General features: G+C 39.4%; 1 protein-coding gene across 1 annotated transcript; it reads left to right on the top strand.

The window, feature by feature from the left end:
- The first annotated feature begins 2,741 nt into the window (after nt 1-2,741).
- On the top strand, nt 2,742-21,910 carry selenof (selenoprotein F). The gene is made up of 5 exons (XM_048253678.1): nt 2,742-2,853; nt 16,872-17,039; nt 21,299-21,362; nt 21,569-21,618; nt 21,731-21,910. Exons 1-5 carry the CDS (start codon nt 2,806-2,808, stop codon nt 21,860-21,862), a joined length of 462 nt encoding a protein of 153 aa, XP_048109635.1. The 5' UTR covers nt 2,742-2,805; the 3' UTR covers nt 21,863-21,910.
- Nucleotides 21,911-22,199: the final 289 nt, after the last annotated feature.

The raw sequence follows: 22,199 nt of genomic DNA, 5'->3' as shown, positions 1-22,199 counted from the left end.
CGCGGAACGGATGTACAGGACTGAGCGGCGGTCATATTTTGTACCGCTATGCGGTACATCTAGTTAAAAACTTGCATTGATGCCTGCAACAACACAATAAGGGGATTTACATGCCTCGAGAACATGCGTGTGCTCTTCTGTTATCATTGCAATTGGAACCGAATTGGGACTACTTAAACCTACCGATATTTCGTAATATAAAACACGTTTGCTAGTGTTGGCTGATCTAACAAAGCCACATGTTGCATCCCAAAAACCTGGATTTGTACGCGTCAATTCATGCCACAAACGAAAGCCTGCCTCTGAAAAACATTATTAGAAACCACCAGCAGGTCCACTAGGCAAACCAACAAGCACACCACCACATCTAACAGTAAGGATGTACAGTGTGAAATATGTCGCACATGCTACCAAACAAGTTGTTTTATCAGTATTCCACTGAATATGCTACCAAAAAAAGTTTTATCGATATCAACATCAGCTACCTTTTCATGTGACCTGTTAGAATGTTTCAACAAATGGGTACAGTTGGTAAGAAATTGTTAGATTTGATTAAGACCTGCAAAGTACACATTACTTAGAAGGCCTGTTAGACCACAATCTGGGGGGCTACTCTTGGCACGGACCTTGGCCTTGATAGATAGATAGATAGATAGATAGATAGATAGATACTTTATTGATCCCCAGGGGAAATTCAAGATGGAGGTGGTGTTGGGGGGTTCAGGAGCTGGTACGAAGCACACCACAGAAGGTCCACCAACACAAGCATGCCTCTGTCATCACTCAAGTGGACACCGTCCCTACACCATAGTTCTGTTTCATGGAGAGGGAGTTGCTCATTGATTGACCTATACCTCACTCCAAGGCGTGGCCACTCTCCGATCCTTTTCTACAGACTGCCTTCAGTACATTCCCTCTATATTATAGGAGAGTTATGTTCATTTTTGTTGCAAAAGATGCATATTTAGTTTATTATTGCGCTTCTCAACTGTAGGGGGACCCCAAGAGCAAATCTTGTTTAATCAACTTTACTTCGTGATATTGCCATCAGTTGTTCTGTTTTCAATCTGGTAACAACCCAGATCTAAAATATATGATTTGTAAAGGTCTTGACTTGCATTAGGGTGGTGCCTTTAGACCTACTTTGTTTGTTTAAAAGGTTGAGGTTAGAGTCAATAATTATATCATTTAAACATTGAAGGCTTTTATCTGTACACATTTTGAGCTATCTGCATTAACATACACGCCATTATCGTATCACTTCCACGTGTATGTCAACACCAAGTATATGGCGCCATTTGGGGTTAGGGTTATGGTTAGGTTCATGATATCAGTCTAGAAAAACACATTCTGAGTGGAAAGGCCTGTATCACTTGTATAAAACCTTGCAATTATCCTAAGCATTGTCCTCCTTTAATTTCCCTTTAAGTTTACGCAACACAATAATTTCGTCTGGGTGTAGGAGATTACATTACATTACCATTACATTTACCAGCTATTGTTAGATGTGGTTTATTTGTCTTCCTCTTTGAGCTACAAGAGAAATAATGCTGTTTAAAACTAAAAACACAGTATGGATTTAGTTTTCTTAGCTCAACAACTTGAATGTCACTATACCATACCATTGATTGTGATGCGGTTGGCACATGATGATGCCCGTAGGCCGCCCGGGCGATTCAATCATTTCACCCCCATGTTAAGGGGGCACAAGACTTAGTTTTCTTAGCTCAACAACTTGAATGTCACTATACCATACCATTGCTTATGACGCGGTTGGCACATGATGATGCCCGTAGGCCGCCCGGGTGATTCAGTCGACATAAATTGTACATTTTCTGAAAGCTGATGATGTGAGGATGCCATTTCCCCCCCATGTTGAGGGGGCACAAGACTTAGTTTTCTTAGCTCAACAACTTGAATGTCACTATACCATACCATTGCTTGTGACGCGGTTGGCACATGATGATGCCCGTACGCCGCCCAGGCGATTCACTCGACATAAATTGTATATTTTCTGAAAGCTGATGATGTGAGGATGCCATTTAACCCCATGTTGAGGGGGCACAAGACTTAGTTTTCTTAGCTCAACAACTTGAATGTCACTATACCATACCATTGTTTATGACGCGGTTGGCACAAGATGATGCCCGTAGGCCGCCCGGGCGATTCAATCCGCATAAATTGTACATTTTCTGAAAGCTGATGATGTGAGGATGCCATTTCACCCCCATGTTGAGGAGGCACAAGACTTAGTTTTCTTAGCTCAACAACTTGAATGTCACTATACCATACCATTGATTGTGATGCGGTTGGCACATGATGATGCCCGTAGGCCGCCCGGGCGATTCAATCCGCATAAATTGTACATTTTCTGAAAGCTGATGATGTGAGGATGCCATTTCACCCCCATGTTGAGGGGGCACAAGACTTAGTTTTCTTAGCTCAACAACTTGACAACAATGTCTAATTAATTAACAGCCTAATAAACAATAAACAATACTATACAAATCATAACACATAAGAAGCTTCATAAACTAAACGTATTTTTGAACATTTAACCAGTTTTTTCCTAATAAATTATTTATTTCACATAGGTTTATGTTGTAGGGTTAGTCAAATCAAAAGTTTGTTTCATTATTCTAAACGATCTCCATTAAACCCAATATGGTTAGCGGGACTTTTATTTTGAAAAAATGGCTAACTCTTAGCCGCCTTTGCTAGCAATAGATACATCCGGCACGAACATTTTATTTTCGCTAGGTTCACGCTGCTCCAGGCAGGAAGTTTGTGTCTCAGTCTAAAAAGATGGCGGGCGAGGTGTATTTAGCGTCGTTTGTGTCTTTGTTGCAAATGGTGAGTCATCGCAACTTTTACCACGTTCCTTTTATTGGTCATGAAGCTAAAACACACTGTGAAGTAACGTCAAACGTTAACCTAGATAAACTAACGTTAGTTGACCGAAGTCACTTTTACCAAGGTAAAACGAAGTAGCCTACCATTTCGCTTATGGCAACGTTATAGCTCGTCCAGACAACACGACTTTACTAGTCAGACAATGTCGAAAATTGCACCGTTCAGATTTGGTTGTGATCGGGAGTCTTATGTGTCGAAACTGCAACAGTGGTGTGCATGTTACACGATCTTTCACTCGGAGAAATCCCCGACGAATCTGTTTCCAAGTCAGATTTCCTGGTCTAAAATGTAGCGTTTTGCAAGCGTTAGTAATGTTTACCAACAATGGAATCGTACGGTCTTGTAGTTTTAGGATAATCAGGAAGGATATTGTTTGGAAAGGTAATTTATTCTCACTAGATTAAAAAAGTAGTCTACGACTTCTGAAAGACATTCCATATAGGCTCATTCGACTTTTGCAACGCTGGCAGATATGACTTGACATGATGCATGCTAGGTTGAATACTGGTTGGAAATCTTCGACTTCCTCCTGCGGGACAGGAAGTTAACATGATGTCGTTATGTCACCTGACCGTAAAGGGATATTCCACCATTTGGGGAAATTCACTCATTTTACACCTCCCCTTGAGTTAAACTGTTGAGTTTTACCTTTCCCCAGTTCATCCAGCCGTTCTCAGAGTCTGACAGTAACACTTTTAGCTCCAGCTCATTGAATCAGATTAGACTGTTAGTTCATAGCAGAGAAGCTAACGGTCTAATCTGATTCAATGATCTGGAGCTAAAAGTATTGTTTGGATAAGAAGCTCAGTCCAGCCAGCACGATAACTCATGAGCAAAACCAATGGCAAAGCTATGTAGCGTTCAAGACCATTGTATGTTAAGGTAAAGCATTACATAGTGTTTTTTCTCTAGATTTTTGCAGTGGCGGCAAAACCCTTGGCTTACTTCGTTTATGACAGAAATTAAGTTTTGTGCCAACATATAGAAACACAACCCACAACACTGCCTTTATTTGGTGCAAATCTCCTTTACTTTCTTTTGTTAGGCTATAGTCCGCGATACAAAATGTCTTTGGCCAAGGTTTGCTTTAATCCAATTTACCTTCGTTACTACCAGTCGTTGCCTTTTTCCTGCGTCGAATCGCACATGTCACTAACGTCTATAAAAACAATATATTTATGGATAAAACTAGACAGGTAGCCTACCTGGGATTAGCATTGCTGTTTATTGTTAAACTGCAATTTTCTGCAGCCAGCGGAGGGCATTTAGCCTACTATACGTCCAGACAATATTGTGCGTCTCCCCTAATTCTGAAGCAGTCACCAAATGAAGAGGAAACACTGAGAAGAAAGTTAATGTTTTAAATAGGCTACATCAATAGAATGTATAATATAGCTGCAAGCAGCAATGCGGGGGCCTAGCAGTGCGCTATAGCAGGAATGGCGTTGCCATGGCATGAGCAAGCACTCACAGCAAGAGGCCAAATAGATACTTTATTGATCCCCAGGGGAAATTCAAGACCAAAAATTACACCAATGTCCTTGTGCATTCTCACAATCAGCTACCATGTCCCTCTACCAAGTTTGGACTTCATACACCAAAGTGTTGCTGAGATGTGAGCTCACTTTCTTTATTACAGCACCCCTAGAGGCCAAATGAGACCACTTTCCTTGCATGTCCTCACAATCATCTAATATGTCCATGTATCAACTTTGGACTTCATACAATGAAGCGTTGCTGAGATATGAGCCAGCTTCCTGTATTACAGCGCCCCCTATAGAGGCCAAATGATGCCAATTTCCTATTGTGTCCTCACAATCAGGTACCAAGTCCCTGTACGAAATTTGGACTTCATACATCAAAGCGCTGCTAAGATAGGAGCTCACTTCCTGTATTGCAGCGCCCCCTATAGAGGCCAAATGATTCCAATTTCCTAGTGTGTCATCATAATCAGGTAACAGGTCCTTATACCAAGTTTGGACTTTGTACACCAAAGCGTTGCTGAGATACAAGCTCACTTCCTGTATTACAGCGCCCCCCCTATAGAGGCCACATGATGCCAATTTCCTAGTGCGTCCTCACAATCAGATACCAAGTCCCTGTACCAAGTTTGGACTTCATACATTAAAGCATATCCGAGATGTTAGCCCACTTCCTGTTTGGTGGCTTCATCGCCATATTTGATTGGCTGTCACGGGCAAACAAAAATGAAATTAAAAAATCTGACTAGTATCGTTTGTGCGGCTCGGTCTGAAGATAATCTCCGACAAGTTCTGTGAAAATCGGATAAAATTTGTAACCGCTGAAACTTTTCGTAGAGTTTGGACTAAATCCAATATGGCGGAGGTCCAATATGGCGGAAAGTGATAGGATAGGGGTCGATGAACTCTGTATGGTCCAAGGATTCAGACACTACCTCAATTGTGAAAATCAGACAAAAGAGTCAAGGATCACGCGCATGAACGCATGTCCAGCATTGAACTGGTGGTGGCGCTAGAGTGTTCATGTATGAAAAAAAATTGCTGTGAGTGATTGGGACAGTGTCCTGACTAATGGTATCGAGTTTTGTTATGTTAACTCAAAGCGTCACAGAGATGTTAGTCCACTTCCTGTTTGGCGGGTTCATCACCATATTTGATTGGCTGTCACAGGAAAACAAAAATGAAAGTGAAAAATCTGACAAGTATCGTTTGTGCGGCTCGGGCAGAAGATCATCTCCGCCAAGTTCCGTGACAATCGGATGAAATTTGTGAACGCTGAAACTTTTCGTAGAGTTTGGACTAAATCCAATATGGCGGAAGTCCAATATGGCGGAAAGTGACGTAATAGGAGTCATTGAACTTAGGTCGGTCTAGGGACTCCAACAGTGCCTGATTTGTGAAAATCGGATGCACCGTTCAATGGTCACATGCGTGAATGCAACCCAGTTTTGACCCATTGGTGGTGCTAGAGTGTTGGGCATAGAGTTCTGTAAATTGGTGAGAGTGATCATGGGACGGTCCTGAATCAGTGCCGAATTTCATAACTTTCGACCCAGCGGTTCAATTTTTCGACCAAATTTTGACCCGCTGGTGGCGCTGGGTTTAGAGATCCGTGAAATTAGCGGGAGTGGTCAGTGAAGTATCCCGAAACTTTCTGCCAAATTTCAGCACTTTTTAGCCAGGCGTTCTATGGGCTGCCATAGACTCCAATGGCGGAAGTATAATAATAGGAAAAGCTAGTAACTCAATGGGTGCCTTCGCAGCTTCGCTGCTAGGCCCCCAAATATGTGAAGTGAAACTGGATGGGCCATAATAACCTCTGACTAGTTTTAGGCTACTTATTGTTGAATTGCAATGTGAGCAGCAGCCAGCAGGGGAGGATACGTCGGCAAGATTATTTAAAAAGCAACTGCAACTACATTATGCGTCTCCTGATTCTGATACCGTGGCGTGTGTGCTTCATCTCACTGTGTGTTCACTGTGTGCTCTGTGTGTTCACTAATTCACGGATGGGATAAATGCAGAGACCAAATTCCTTACATACGCAAGAGAAACCTGATTTACATTACATTTTTACATTAAATGTGATGCCTTACGATAATAAATTACTGCTATGTAGGCTAATGTAATGTAATTTGGCGTGTGGCAGTGTAATTTTTTGTCAGAACAAACATATTGGTCAAGAGAAAATCAACATTAAATTAATATTTGCCAGGGGTACAAATAATTGTGTTCCTAACTGTAACTATGGTTAGCTGCTTGCCTTGTGACACATTTAGCTAGGAGACAGCGCGGGAGACAGCTTGTAGTTTAATATTTTCGGTGGCAGCAGAGGCGCAGCACAAAGTCCACACAGAGACAACATACAGTGGGCAGTGCCTCGACTTGGCCAGCTTCACTCGCGGTCCGTGCGCGGGATCACGCAACTTTAATTTGTATTTTTCCAGCGACGCTGCAACAAACAACCGGTAGATGTCTCAAGTGAGCAGGGTGTCTTGTAAAAAGAAATGGAGCCTGGAAAACCCTACACAGACTTCACTACAGACTTTAGCAGACTGGTTTAGAAATAACTTAATAGCCAGAAATATGCCTGCCCTGCCCTAATAAAGAAATATTTGGTTAACTGCGAGTGAATCCTGTTTGCAGCCGTACAAGAAACGCAGGACAAATTAAACATTCTGGTTTTCTCCGAGTGCAACAATGATAGACAGACATCATTTGGACAAAATATAGAGCATGTTGCTCAGCGAAATGCCTTCCTGTTACGTCCTGTTATCACAGAGTTACAGGCGATAAACGATTTTTGATGGTCACAAGTTTACTTCATTAGCGGTTTATTTTTTTGATTATTAAAGAGTGTTTTTCATTTAAAGGTTTGACTTCGTGCTTATGCAGTAGAGCATTTAGGGCTCTCCCCAATCCCAGACGTTCACATTGCATGTTTGTTTGTAATGGATGCAACCGCGAGATGGGCTACGCGTTTGGCAGCAATGAGTTGTTAACAGACATGAACCAAGACCTATAGCCCAGCAGCAAGGGCTGTTTGTTATTTATTGAAGGGGCCACCGGAGGAATTTTGAGTGCTTCAGTCAAAAGTTGCATGACCCTCTCTTGCCTGCTAGAAATTGTTCAATGACCCTCCCCTGCCAATTGCCAATCCCAGCCACTGGTTCAACAGACTCCTGATCTTCTGCAAGAAATTCCTGTTTATCTGATTCGTCTTGCTCTGCCATTAATTCCTCCCAATCCTGTACCTCTTCCAGGAAATCTTCAAATGGTTCTATCCTAGGTTTATACCATTCAACTTTGTCTATTTGTTTTTCCTGTTCAGGTAATACATTTTGCACAGCATCATGGGCGTTCTTAAATTCTTCACAAACTGATTGGAAAATGAGAAAATGTTGTTTTACAGCATCAATATCCTGTTCTTGCATTGTCCTTTTAATGTCATTCATTTTGCGTGTACATTTTGCTAATTTGCCTTTTCTGACCTTCTTCAGTTCCTTAATATGCTCATCCATTTCAGCAGAATGAGTATCATCCATAGTGGCCATTAACATTTTTAGGCTTGGACACGTTCAATAGGCCTTTAAATGCAGCGTGGTTCACGCAATTCAAACAAACAATCAAAAGTTCCACTAATGAAACCCAAAACCGTATGCTATGAAATCAATTATTTCTAAATCAATGAACACTTATGTTTCATTCACGCTGGCATTCGTGAGCTTCAAAGTTTATATTTTAAAGTACAGCCAATCAGTACAGCGTGTATCAATGTAAGTGTAAACGAAAAGCTTCAATGATGTTTTGTAAGTTGTTACTGTAGTTCGTGTGTTCGTGTTCGTGGTCAAAAAACTATATCGCTCCCAACTGTGTCTAGCGCTTCTTCTCTAATGCGTTCACCTGCCAGGCCTCACTTCCTGTCTCCATATATAGGAGTTCCTGGTGGTGTCATGAAGCAAAGTAAAAGTGCCAACAGGTGGAGGTAAATTTCAATAAAATAAACTTAAGCTTAAATTGGCCCTAACAATAATTGCTGTTGAGAAGTATTTTTCATGCAAGCATCACGCAACCATGCAAAAGCATACAATGCAGCTATTGTAATTATATTTTACATTAGTAAAGCAGTCCTCATGTGCATGTTTTCGCATACTTTTGTGAACAATGTTAGCACTTTAAACATTAACTGCTTTGAAGTGCATAACAATAATAACTGTGATAATAATGATAATCATAATGATAATTAAAGCAACAATGGGGAAATTCTGTCCCCTCAATGCTAATGTAAACCCTGGTTGGATAAGGATTCAAAATTGGATATGAAGATGAAATCTGATGCATAGTTTAAGTGTTAAAACTGATACAAATAATTACTGTCTGTGGTTCTATATGGACTGTAGCAATACTTTTTTTTAAATAATAAATAAATAGCTCGCAGCAACATATGGAAAAAAGAACTCTGAACTTAGTTCAACATTTTGAATTATGAACTATGAACTGATCTAAAGTTCATGTAGAAAGTGAACTTTCCCAACACTGCCTATAGTGTAGGCTAATGTACTGTAGAAGTAATCTTTTTTTTCTTTAGCTAGGTGGTCCGTGCGTTTATTTTTTATTGGTTTATTGGTTTTATTGGTTTTTCGTCTAAAAAAAGTTTGAGAAACACTGTCATAGACCCAAGTATCAATGTTTTACTCTGCCACGCTAGATGGCGATATGCGCCCAAACGCAACACATTCCCTAAACGTTCAGCTAACTTGCTAGCGAACTTTGCATATTAGCTTACTTTCTAGCAAAAGCATCATCAGTGTTAAATAAGAATTAAATAATTGACATTACTTGCTGAACATTTTATTAAGGACATTCTGGGAGATGCTAATTCGTGTATGAGAGAAGCTTCAACTTAATTAGAGAGAGAGCGATAAAATGAAATCCCATATGAAACCCCAAATGAAATCCCTCCGCTGTAGACTGAGACGTTTCTGTTTTTGTAGGTAAATTTGTGAAATGTCTCCTTTTAGGGGTGTACACGCAGGGGTGGGTAGAGTACTGAAAATCTATACTCAAGGAAAAGTGCAATTACTCCCTTCAAAAACTACTAAGTAGTAAAAGTAAATATTCCCAACTGAAATCTACTCGAGTAAAAGTAAAAAAGTACTTTGATAATAAATTACTCAAGCAACAAGTTACTTTTTTTGTACATTTTTATGTTTTTGATGGCCCTTTAAAGGAATACAAAGTGTCCTTTATGCCTGTTTGCTTTTCTCCCCCTCTGTGGGCTAATCATATAGGCAAACATATTTTAAAAGCCCAATTCAAATATATTTTATTTAATATACTTTAAAATGATTTGACATCCTACAAAAGTATCTTGTCATATCCAGAATAAGCATTAAGTGGCTATGGATTGAAAAGCAGTCACTTCCAATACATTGCAGCTAATTCTTCTGCTTTGAATTGCTAGAAGTCTGGTTATAACTTCACCATTACAGACAATGTAACATAAAAACAATGGCTATATTATGGGTAGACCTATATTTAGGCTACATAGCCTAGGCATATCCACTCGGGCAGAGCGACAGAGCAGGCTATCTGTTTTCTCAGCCGACCTCAGACATCTCATGTCATGTCCTGCAACATTGAGGCTATAAACGAACTTGTATGCTCGATTTCCAGTGCATTTGCTTTGCTTGTAAATGAAGTTGTAGGCCTACTATCCTTGTCCAATGTGATTGTTGAACGATGCTGGCTAGGAATTAATATAGGTGAAAGTTTCTGTGTCATGTCATACCTCTTGTCTCGTTGCTACTCTGGCAGTCTCACCAGAATCTGTGTGTTGTTTATTTTTATAGGAAAAAACACTGAAATCAAAAATGCCGCTGCCCAGCAACAAAACGGGCATGGGGCTCAACGTCATCACACATTCATAACATTTAAAGGGTCCTACTCAGTCATACTTACATGAACTACTAAGGACAGTAAATTACATGCATAACATATTAGTTTATCACTGCATTAAGAACCATGTGAAGAACAAAGTGCTGCATTTATAATGAACGGTGTGTAGAACCACACTTAATAACAAAGGTGAACTAGAAAATGTAATTCCAGGGAATTACCATTGCATGTAAATGCAAAAAGCTGCTGTTTATAACATTATATTACTTACAGTATAATTATTCAGATTACATAAGACTTACAGTATTCCTGAAAACCACTTACTTGGTTATATGTTAGCTTAGAGTATATGACAGTCAGTAAAAATAAATTGTTAATTAAGTGTGCTTGCAAAGCAGCACACTTATTGTTCTTCTTAAGTTTTATTATTATTTTTCCCGTCTCCCTAATTTTTTTTTTCAGCCCTACCGCCTAGGCCCTTTGAGACAGAGACACCGTTCCAACTTTAAAACGTCCGGTCAGTACCGGTGTAAGTTGGTCGCCCGATGATGGCGCCAGGTGGGCGTGCCGTTAAATCCGCCATATTGGATTGAACAGAAAGCGAAACTAAATTTTCACAGGTCACAAATTTGGTCCGAACGCCACGAAACTTGACGCGTACATTATCCTTGGACCAAGCCTCACAAATGTTAGCGGAAGGATTTTTGATTTTTTGCGCCGTTTGCCGTCACAGCCAAACGAAATCGGGCGGGCGGTCTCGAAACAGGAAGTCGATCCATATCTCAGGAACACGGTCACATATCGATACCAAATTTTGTATATGAACTGGGGACTCCAGTGTGAGGGTGCATAGGCAAAAAAAAGTTTTCCAAAAGTTTCCATCATTTGGCAAACCACCCACGGGTATTTGGTAACTCACACCATTCACCTTTTCACTATTCACCTTCTATCACAATGCCTTCCATGTATGCACAATGTCTCAGAGCAGACACAATGTCTCCAGGCAACCTTGCCCAATCATGAAATCCTTGCTCTGCCATGGGATAGTATGGACTTACGAACTGAAATGGCAAGGAGAACAGTAGCTATATATAGCTTACATAATAGAGTTGTTTTCACATTGACGGTATTCAAATTAAATTTTTCATTATTGTTACATATCATGATGGGAGAGTATTATTAAAAATGTTACAAGTATGCAAATGCATATGTTTACGGGCATTTAGGTCGGCAGCACTCCATAGGCTACGTATTAATATGAAAAGGTGTTTCTGTAAACCTAGGGATAATAAACAGCTATCTCTGTTACAAAAAAAACGAGCTGGTAATCGCTCATTGAAGAGGGTACTATGATAAAAAAGATTGTTTTCCTAAAAGCATGGAGTTGACGAAAGAATAAACAATCAATGTCACGTTAATGTTAAATAGCCTAGAACTATCTGAACGCTTAGGTGGCAACGCTTGTATTACATTTCACTAGTGTAGCCTACTTGAAATAATGATTGTGAGATTCCCAAGTAAGGAAGGTGCAAATATTATGTAATTTATCATGGGAAATTATTGGAAATGTTATTTCTTGTTTATTCTAATTGCAAACCACACACATCCATTCGAATCACACGCACACATTTAATACTGAAAGACTATCATTTCGTTTATTTGATGTTGCCTTAGCAACACAGCCTTCAGAGCAAAGATTCTAGAACAGGGCGTCAGAGAGACACGTTTTGAGTTTGTGGCCAAGAATCTAAAATATCGGTTTCCATGTGCTGGATGGTGTGCGTCCTTTATGAAAGTAAGTGTTTTATACAGTTAACGTTACAGACATAATGAGTCATGTTGTAGTGGTCAACATAAATGTGCCCCTTCTGTTATTAGAATGCTAAGCGGAGAAGCATGCTAAGCAGAGATTTAGTATAATTTCTTGTGTGGCTAGCTATAGGGAGGAGGAGATGTAGTGCTATGTTGCTATTTGGGATTTATGTTGTTTAGCGTAATGCCATGGTCATTTGATATGAGTCACGTGTAACTTTAGGACTGCTATTTTTTTTTTACTAACAGTAATTCACGAAGCACTTTAGCCCTAAAAGGCTTAAAAGAAGTGGCAAGGACTCCTAACGCGATGTTTTGAAATGCGTCTACTATTGTCTACAGGAGCTTCCAATCGCGAGGGAACTTGCATTGTAGGCATAACTAAGGGATGCAATAACACCACCAACAACCAAAACTAGCCTACTCATTGTCAACATGTACATGAAATGTAACGTTTCATGTGGATCAAATTAAAATGTTTTCTTTGCAAACGTAAGCATAGGCATATGGTGACAGATTAATTTATTAATGCTGCTGTGTGAATCACGGTAAGCGCGAATGAAGTGGCCACTTCTTAATGGGACCCACTGTATGGAAGTGGGATAAGTAAAATAGAGATGTTTTAAATAAGATAAGGTTAATCAGAATTCTACGATATGCCTGCTTGACAACGGCAGAGATAGAACTGGCCTTTGGCCATAGCAACCATCCATTTAGAACGACTGGCCTTCATAGCAACCAAAGAGCTGAGCTGTGTTGCAATGTGAGGCAAAGTATAGAAAGGTGATGAAACATACAGAGACAGGTCAAGAAATATAGTGCAATGTAGACAGTAGTATACAGTTGATTTACAGACGGTGGTTTAGAGTAATATGAAGTATTCCTTTATTCTGAGATAGGCTACATCAATAGGCTCTCAAAACAACCCCAGGCTCACAAAACAATCCCAAACAGACATACGGTCTTTATAGAGCAAATCCATATAGATTATTTGTCAAATAAACCAGTAAAACATAATTTGTGGGATGGAATATATAACATTCACACTCATAGCTCATATTTTTTTAAATAAATCAGTGAAAAAGTATCCTGACAAACAAGTAGCTTTTAATGCCTTGGTCATATTTCATAATTTCAATTCCTCTGTAGGTTACCTGATAGCCCAGTTTGAGAGGCTTAAGACACGCGTGACATTATTTATTTTGCAGCCAATCACTGCTGTCATTTTATTTTATTGATTTGATCTCAGTCATAGAAGCTAAATTCGAAGGCAGGCCAAAGGTAAAATCCAACGAATCACATTCAACCCGCAAGCCAATAGTTGAATAGCCCTCTCCTAGAGCTTTTGGGATATTGCCACTGCTCCAACACTGAAAGGCACCGTTACAATGCCTGGATCAAGCCAGGTTCAGCATAGCGTATGCCACTGTCTGCTCACGTTGCTGACCGGACCAGGGCAAGCACACTTTCGCAGTTCCCGCCGGAAATGCAGTCTAGTTCAATATTGATCAACATTCTTTGTTTTAATACAACACTCAGAATACACTAATGAACACTAAACACTAAAACCAAAGTAAGCTTGAAGTCAAAAAATCACAGTTGTTGAAACCAATTTTAAAGTTACCCAATAATGATTAGGGAGAAACCAGATGTCTACTGAATTTGCATTCTTACAGAACTTGATAATGCCAATCATATTATCCTGAGACAGATCTATTTATCAGTGGTAATTCTGAACTGGCAGCAAGAGCTAGAGGTCTCAGTTAATTGTAATACTGTAGGTCACATTTGATGGTGATATAGACTGAAGAATAAGATTCAGCCCATCAGATCAGTTTTAGACAGAACTTAGGTTAGAATCTTAATTTTCACACAGCACAGCTCAGGTCTAAAAACAGAGGTCTAACAGCACAGCTAAGTTTCACAGATGTCACAGCACAGGTATGATTCAAATGTTTGCATGCTTTGTATAGTTGTCGGCATAGTCCTCCTGTAACAATATAATACTCAGAATGTCTCAGTGTAGATATCAGATCTACGTCTCGGTGTAGTTCAAAGGTATGAGCAGATATGTTGATATGGTCACATGTTTTTGGGAATGAATGTAAGTGTTAATGTCAGCGAAGTATGGTTGGCAGGATGCGCACAGACAGGCACACACTATATGTAATACACGGTCATCACCACACTGGTCTGGTCTGGAACCTAAAAGACAAAAGCAAACAAGTTAGAGTTATACCAAAAACAAGGAATGTGTACAATTGTTCAATACAACTTAGATATTTAAGTGAGGTTGTTGCACCATAAATCTGTAATGGTAGTTAAACATACTAGCCTATAGTATTTCATTGCAAACAATGCAACATTTTGTGTTTCATTCATTTCAGTTTAAGGATAGTTGATAGCCAAATAGTTTAAAGTAAACAGCTTTGTAGGATAAGGGTGTGTTATCGCTGTTGATAATCATAAACTGAGTCTTAAGGATGGACTATTCTGATATTAAGTATCTTAATAACCAACTACACGCTTGCGAGGTCTGTCATCCACATTTTTCTACAGATACGATGTAGGTCTACTCTAGGATGTAGGCCTACTACAACTGGGAAGCTTGATTCTTGTGCCAGGCTACCCTTTAATGTATAGGCCAGAATAATGCAGAAATGAGTAACGTTAGCCTAGGCCAAGTAAACATACTTTGTAGCCTATGTTGACAACACAAACGTTATACCTCAACTAGTGTGTTTTAACAATACTTTTGTCATATCAAACAGTATGGCTTTCATCAGGTCCCTTTCCCCAGGTGTATTTAATTAAGAGCCAGATAGTATCCGTACAATATTATCCGTACTTTAGAAGCTGTCTGGTAAACGTTAACGTTAGTTAAAACACTGCTGGTTAGTGAGCAAATGTAACGTTAACGTCAGTGCTTAGCTGGGAGCAACGTTAGGTTTGATGTTGTTAGCTAACGTTATCGAAACCTACAGCTAACCGGTCACTTTATAGTTGACGACATATTAACGTTGATTAGGTGGGTTTTCTTGCATAATAAATATCAACGGATAGGGTAAGTGTTATCGTTAACTATTCTCCTAACGTTAGAACTACCATAGTGCTAAGGTTATAACGTTAGTTTGGCTATTTGTGACCTATCATTTCATACATAGCCCATAGTAGGCCTATAGACTGCTACGTAGCCTACTGTAACATAATGTTTGACGACATAAAGGAGTCAAATTCCAAAAGTCGGACCACTTACCTTGTCTGTAATTAGAGAAATGTGCCTCTGAAGAAGAGTTTTACGAGCAAGTAAAGTATCACGGCAGGCGAAGACGTTCAAAACGTTCAGAAGACTCACAGCTCCAGCAAAGATTCTATAGTTAACTTTATCAACCGTCTCTAGCTCCAGTGCATCGCTCCAGTGGTAGAAAGATTGCAGCGGCGGTTGATTGCTTTCAGCTGGAGGTCACGTCATAATGCTAAAAGTTGCCGCCACTGCGGTCATTGTTAACTCTATGGGAATTTATTGCTCTTTTATCGTAAATATCTCAAAAAGTATAAAGTTCACAAATGTAAAATTGACATTGTACAATTGTCCATTACAAGACCTTTGTAGGAGTGTTTGAATGACGTCAAACGGTTCAGTGGTTTTAGTGTCATTAAACGTTGAATTTGGTCGGAAGAAGAATAATAAGAAAAACAGATAATAAGAAGAACATTTACATGCAATGCAATTATGTATGTCACATAGTATTACATAGTATTACTTTTATAATCGCAGGGGAAATGTAGCAATGCATTCCGAAGCACTGTTTCTTTTCTCCCGTGCCGCTGTGCACCGGGAGAGAGGTTGTACTCGTAACAAAGGCAATTGAAAATGTAGCTGAGTAAAGAGTAGATTATACTCGCTCAAAAATGTACTTCAGTAAGAGTTGAAGTACCGTTTTGAAAAAGGAATATGGGAAGTTGCCGTTCCTCGAAAAAAATACTTTTTTACTCATGTGCGTTACTTGTAACACGTTACTACCCACCCCTAGGTACACGATGTACCTTGGTTTTGAAGTTGCGGTAAATTTTCGGTTCAGTAAGTAATAGTAACCCCACAAATTACTGAAAATAAGTTAATGAGTTTACTAAAGATTACGGTGTGCTTATCAGCTAAAGTGAACACACGCATTATGTTGCGGTCATACATACACGGTGTAATTACCTGCAAAAATAACTTTTAAAAGTAATAACATGGATAACAAGTAATAATAACATAAAAGATGTTTTTACCTTAGTTGATCCAGCAGTTTCTCCTTCAGACGACGTGAAGATGAACGATGCATAGTGCTTCCTGCTGTTTCTCCTCTAGTGGAAGGAGACGCCAACTCTTGATTTTTCCTTCACATAGTAAAAGAAATTTGCTTAAAAAACCCTTAACCAATCAGATAAATAGATAGATAGATACTTTATTGATCCCCAGGGGAAATTCAAGTCGCCAAGACGCCAAGTCGTCAATCATATCGCCAGAAAGCCTATGATGTGAGGAAGTTTTCATTAATAAAATCGGTTGGGGTATGGCGGAGTTATTAGACTGAACGTCACCGGTACTGGGGTACCGAAATTAGAATGGGCCGTCTGCAAAGGGTTAATACCGTAGGCATAATTTAAAAGCTTATGATATTTCCATGAAAAGACACCTTGTTTTTTAAATATATGCTCATGCGACTAGTTGTGATGTGAAGTTACATGGTAAGCTTTACTGTGTATAATTTTCATTTTTAGCTCTCGACCTTTGGAGCAGAGTTGTCCTCCGAGGCATGCCGGGACATGGGCTTCTCCAGTAACCTCCTCTGCAGCTCCTGTGACCTGTTGGGCCAGTTCAACCTGAATCAACTTAATCCAGTGTGTAGGCAGTGCTGTCAGGAAGAGGTGCAACTTGAGTCCATTAAGGTAACATTATAGGCTTTCAAAGTAGCTGTTGTGGTCTTGGTATTCAGTTTTGTAGTAAGCAATCAGTCTCTAAATCATTTATTTATTATTAATTTATACATAAAATATTTTTAATTGATGACAGACAGTGCTATTATATTGAAAAAGTCAATACAATTTAGATTTTTTTTTTACATGAATTTACAAAAAAGTCAGAGTGAAAACATTTCTACAAGGTAATGTTGATTTAATTGACTGAATAAAAAGATCAACCCCTTCAAGTTTGTATTTAGTCTGTGTGGATAGGTCTCAGTTAGGCTTGCACATCTTAATACTGCTATTTTGTGGGGCAGTCTTGGCCTACTGGTGAGCGCTTCGCACTTGAGCAAGGCACCCTTGAGCAAGGCACCTAACCCCTCACTGCTCCTCGAGCACCGCTGTAGCAGGCAGCTCACTGCGTCGGGATTAGTGTGTGCTTCACCTCAATGTGTGTTCACTGTGCGCTGAGTGTGTTTCCCTAATTCACAGATTGGGATAAATGCAGAGACCAAATTTCCCTCACGGGATCAAAAGAGTATACTTATATATACTTATACTTTTACTCCATTCTTTCTTTGCAAAACTGCATGGACAGGTTGCACAGGAATTTGGCCTGAACATCTCCTTTCAAGTCCAGCCACCAATCGTCTATTGGAATGAGATCTTGTGCGATCAAAAACATTTACTTTGTTGTCTTTGAACCGTTTCGGTGTAGTTTTTGCTAGGGCTGTGTAACGGCAAGAATCTGGCGATACGATACGTATACATGGGTTACGATTTAAAAAGTAACTAATTAATCTCATATTTTGAAATTAATCAATCACAATAAAACTATATATATTTCCCCCCTAAAGACTAAAGCTTCTTAACTCATTGAATGCCAAGCTGTTTTCGGAAGCTTTGTCCTAGAGTGCCAGCAATCTAGACCAATGTTGATGATTTTTGTACAGCCACAGCATATTCTGTGTTATAGCTATGAACAATGGCTCGTTTAAAAGGTAAGACTTTAAGCTCTCAGTGGGTGCAAACCGTGTATTTCTACACGCCTCTGTTCCTGAGAAATCCCAAGCTAAACAGTGGCTAGTTTTCATCAAAATCGCTGTTTTTTTTTCTAGAAATGGAGATATAACGTCTTTCATGAAATATGTGTTGCCTGTAAACTTTCCTGGAAGTGATCAGCGAGACCTGGCGAGACTGCCACCTAGTGATAGACCCACGAAAATGGCCTGGTTTTGAGATGACGTGCATGCGTCACTGATTCGACCCAAAGCGGCAACTGAGTTATGATAAAATGTCCAGATTGTGCGTTTTCATGAGTTTTCGATCGTCATATATTTCATTTCCAGTCATCACAGAGTTCCCAAAATCACATATAAGGTGTGTTAGAGTGTCTAGTTTCGTAATTTAAAAAAAAAAAAGCTAAAAACGTAATATTACGTTTTTGGCACTCAACGCATGGCACTCAATGAGTTAAAGGGCATATTAAATACAAAATAAATAACCAAATTAATGAGTAACCACAAAGGGTGTATATTTGTGACAACTGTTTAATAGCATCATAAACAACACGCATAACTAGGCTATGTAGTTTCAGAGAAAACGTGGGCGAGTAGAGCCATTTGTGTTTGCTCCAAGAACTGTATTAACTGTGTGAACGGACACAGACGCAGGACTATATTCGGGTTATATGGGTTATGATTATTATTTCAACCTGATGATGAATGATGATTGAAATAAGCAACTACATAGCCCTAATCAGAAGCAGTAGCCTAAGGTCAGAGTCCCCTTTGTTTTGGTCCACTTTCTGGTCCCCTTTTAGTGGACTGAGTTCAGTTCTTTTAAAAGGGACTATATGTGAAAACACCCTAAATGTCAAGACTGTGCAAGATGGAACACGGGATCCTTATGAGACCCCCAATCATGTCACATTACCCCATGCATTAAACCACATGTCACTGCTTTATCATAGTTCATGTTGACAATGGAGAAAACGCTTAGCCTACTTGGTTTCTGACAGAAATTAAGTTTTGTGCCAACGTGTTGTAGAAACACAACCACCAGCCTTTATTTGGTGCACATATCCTTTACCAGGGTGTCCACAGGGTTTTAAAGTATTAAAAGGTAGTAAATCAACATAGCCAGAATTAAGGCCATTAACTAAGGGATAATGTATAGAACGACGGTCATTATTGGGAAAATAAGTCCCGACAGGGCGAACCGGACCCTGACGCGCAGCGGTGGGGTCTTGTTCCGCCCTGAAGGGACTTATTTTCCCAATAATGACCGGTGTTCTATACATTATCCTGCTTATTACACGGCTACTTGCCATAACGAAATCATAAACTCCCCACGATATGACTTAAGCCTACATAGCCTAGCCTATTTGTTACCGTTCATCGTGGCATTTGCTGAGAAACATTAGTTTGCAACAAAACACGCTGAACTTGAATCAAACGTTCTTTAGAACACAGCTGATCAACCGTCTGCTTTCACTTTTGAATGAAGTTCCAGTCCTTGCGTAGTGATATGAAAGACCTGAATTAGAAGCACAAACTCCGTTGCCATTGACAGCGGTCATTATTTTTTTCAGAGGTCCTTTCCTCAACAATAATGACCGCTAGAACTTTGGGAAATCCCATTCAAGTCAATGGAGCATTCTACTTGCCTTGTGAAGAGCTGTGTAATAAAAGGTATTAAAATGTAGTAATCACAATTCTCAACACAGTATGTCAATACATAATTGTCATAACATATAATGTATTCTTATAAAGTGATTTCTTTATTTGTACCCAAAACCCAATGCATTATCTGATTATTTACTGTCTAAAATGCTAAAACCAAAACACTTACTGTGGGCCGTATTACATCTTATCTGTTTGGTAACCATGGTTACTGTTTAGAAAGTCATTACAGAACAGTCAGTGATCTCCTAACTTCAGATAGGAAAGGTGTAGGCCTCTTACAGAAATATCTTAAGTAACGAAAAGCCTAAATAAACTTTCCTAACTTTAGGATGACCCATAACATATGATGCCAGTCATCGCGATAGAACTCTGCTATCTCAATGTGTCGCAATGGATGTAGGCCTACTGCTAAACAGGTTTAATACAAAGCGGGCAAAGATGGCGCCACCCATGTTTGCGCGCGGAATAAGGTGAAGAGGAAAAATAGCAAGTACCCGGATCTCCTTATATAGGCAAAGATGATGATGATGATGATGATGATATGCTTTATTTGTATAGCACCTTTCATACAGATAATGCAGCTCAAAGTACTTTACATCTAGAACAAGATGACTGCTTTTTTGTAGGGGAACTTCAGAGGTCTATACGAATAGGATCGAATCCGATTGAATAGGATCAGACGGGTATGAACTGAAATTCAAAATCAATGAATTTCATACACCCAATCAATATAATTAAAATAACGATGAAAATCACTGTGGTATTGGGGTTTTACATTTTTTTTGAGAAAGTGTGTATTGAATTTCACTTCAGGATTTCTGTATATACCCTGTTTACTTTACTTTACTTTCTTTTGTTATAGTCTGCGATTCACATTAACTAGGCTATCACCACAATTGCATACAAAATGTTTTTGCCCAAGTTGTGTGTCGTCCCCACATTTGCAAAATTGCTTTAATCCCATTTACCTTCGTTACTACCAGTTGTTGGTTTTTACCTGCATTGAATTACTTGCATCGAGTGCGCATGTAACATGTAATGTAACAGCAAAGTGTCCACGGTGAGACATCCACTCCCAAACTTCATTTTTGCTGTTGTTGCGAGCTACAATTTGTGCAGTGTATTAGCAGTAACCTTATAAGAGCAGAATAAATCTGGATATTCAGTATGAATAGTAGTAGACTGCTATGTACAGACCTAGTTGGTTGGTTGGTTGTCTGTCTCTGGGGTGTAGAGCTAGAGTTCAGTAGGGTAACTTTTGACTGTCCTCACTGTGCGTTTCATACATTTGATGAGCAATGATGCTGTTGACATTTTGTTCATTGTCATTTAGCCACAAGTGATTAACTTAGGGATGATCGAGGAGATATTTAAAAGTTAGTCATATCTAAGAGATAAACACCCTAGGAAAATATGGCCCTATACTGGATTTTCCCTTTAATTTATGAGCAAATTAGTAGTCAGTACCAGTTTTAGTTTTTCTTGGTATAACCTCTTGAGAACTAGTATTAGGGGGAAAGTTTTAAATAAGAGTTTGTTTCTCCTTTTCCTTAACAGCACTACCCTGGTGCAATTTTGGAAGTCTGTGGATGACGACTGGGAAGGTTCCCTCAAGTCCAAGGTTGGTCTCATCATGTAGTTTTACAGTCTTATTTCTTTTCATTTATTACATTAATGTTGTTTTCTTCTGTAACACTTTCATTTGTTTTGAGATGAATGCTTTGTCTGGTTTACACTCACGGTCAGCTCTGCATCATGCAACATGCTCATAAGTAAATGCATCCATTTTATGAGACTGTTTAACTTAATTTTACAAAATTACTGCAGCATTTGTCAGAGGTGACAAGCCAAAGACGTTCAAGGGTCTACAAATAAAGGTAACAGTAAGAAGACCTACATAAACACACACACACACACGTTTTTCCTCATTACTTTCTATATATCATCACATGAAATAATTTAAGAGATGGTGTTTCATATTTTCCCTAGTATGTCAGAGGCTCAGACCCTGTGCTCAAGCTGCTGGACAACAGTGGGAACATCGTTGAAGAGCTCAGCATCCTCAAGTGGAACACCGATAGTGTAGAGGAATTCCTGAGTGAAAAGTTGGACCGTATATAAAAGCCCAGTTTTTCCTTTTGATAAAATGTAAAGTCATGCAAGATGTGACCCCCATTTGGATTAGTAAGTTTTTAGTTGAAATTTCAGTCATTCAAAAGTACTTTATAATCCTCTTCCCCAAGAGATATAATCATTCAAGAATGTACAAACCCTGATACTGCTTTTTGTGTAGTGTGGTGCTCTATGAACATGTGCCTATGCAGAGGTGTGCATTAATGAAGGCCACTCAGGAAACCATAGTTGGGTTGATTGGTCTGAAGTCGACAGTGTACCTCTCAGGGCATCTACTAATAGGGAAACCACTCCGACTATTGTCTTTGCGTCTGCATTTATTTCT

The sequence above is a fragment of the Alosa alosa genome, chromosome 9 (genome assembly GCF_017589495.1).
Source record: "Alosa alosa isolate M-15738 ecotype Scorff River chromosome 9, AALO_Geno_1.1, whole genome shotgun sequence".
Classification (NCBI taxonomy): Eukaryota; Metazoa; Chordata; class Actinopteri; order Clupeiformes; family Clupeidae; genus Alosa; species Alosa alosa.
This window is presented reverse-complemented; position numbering and strand designations above follow the sequence as displayed.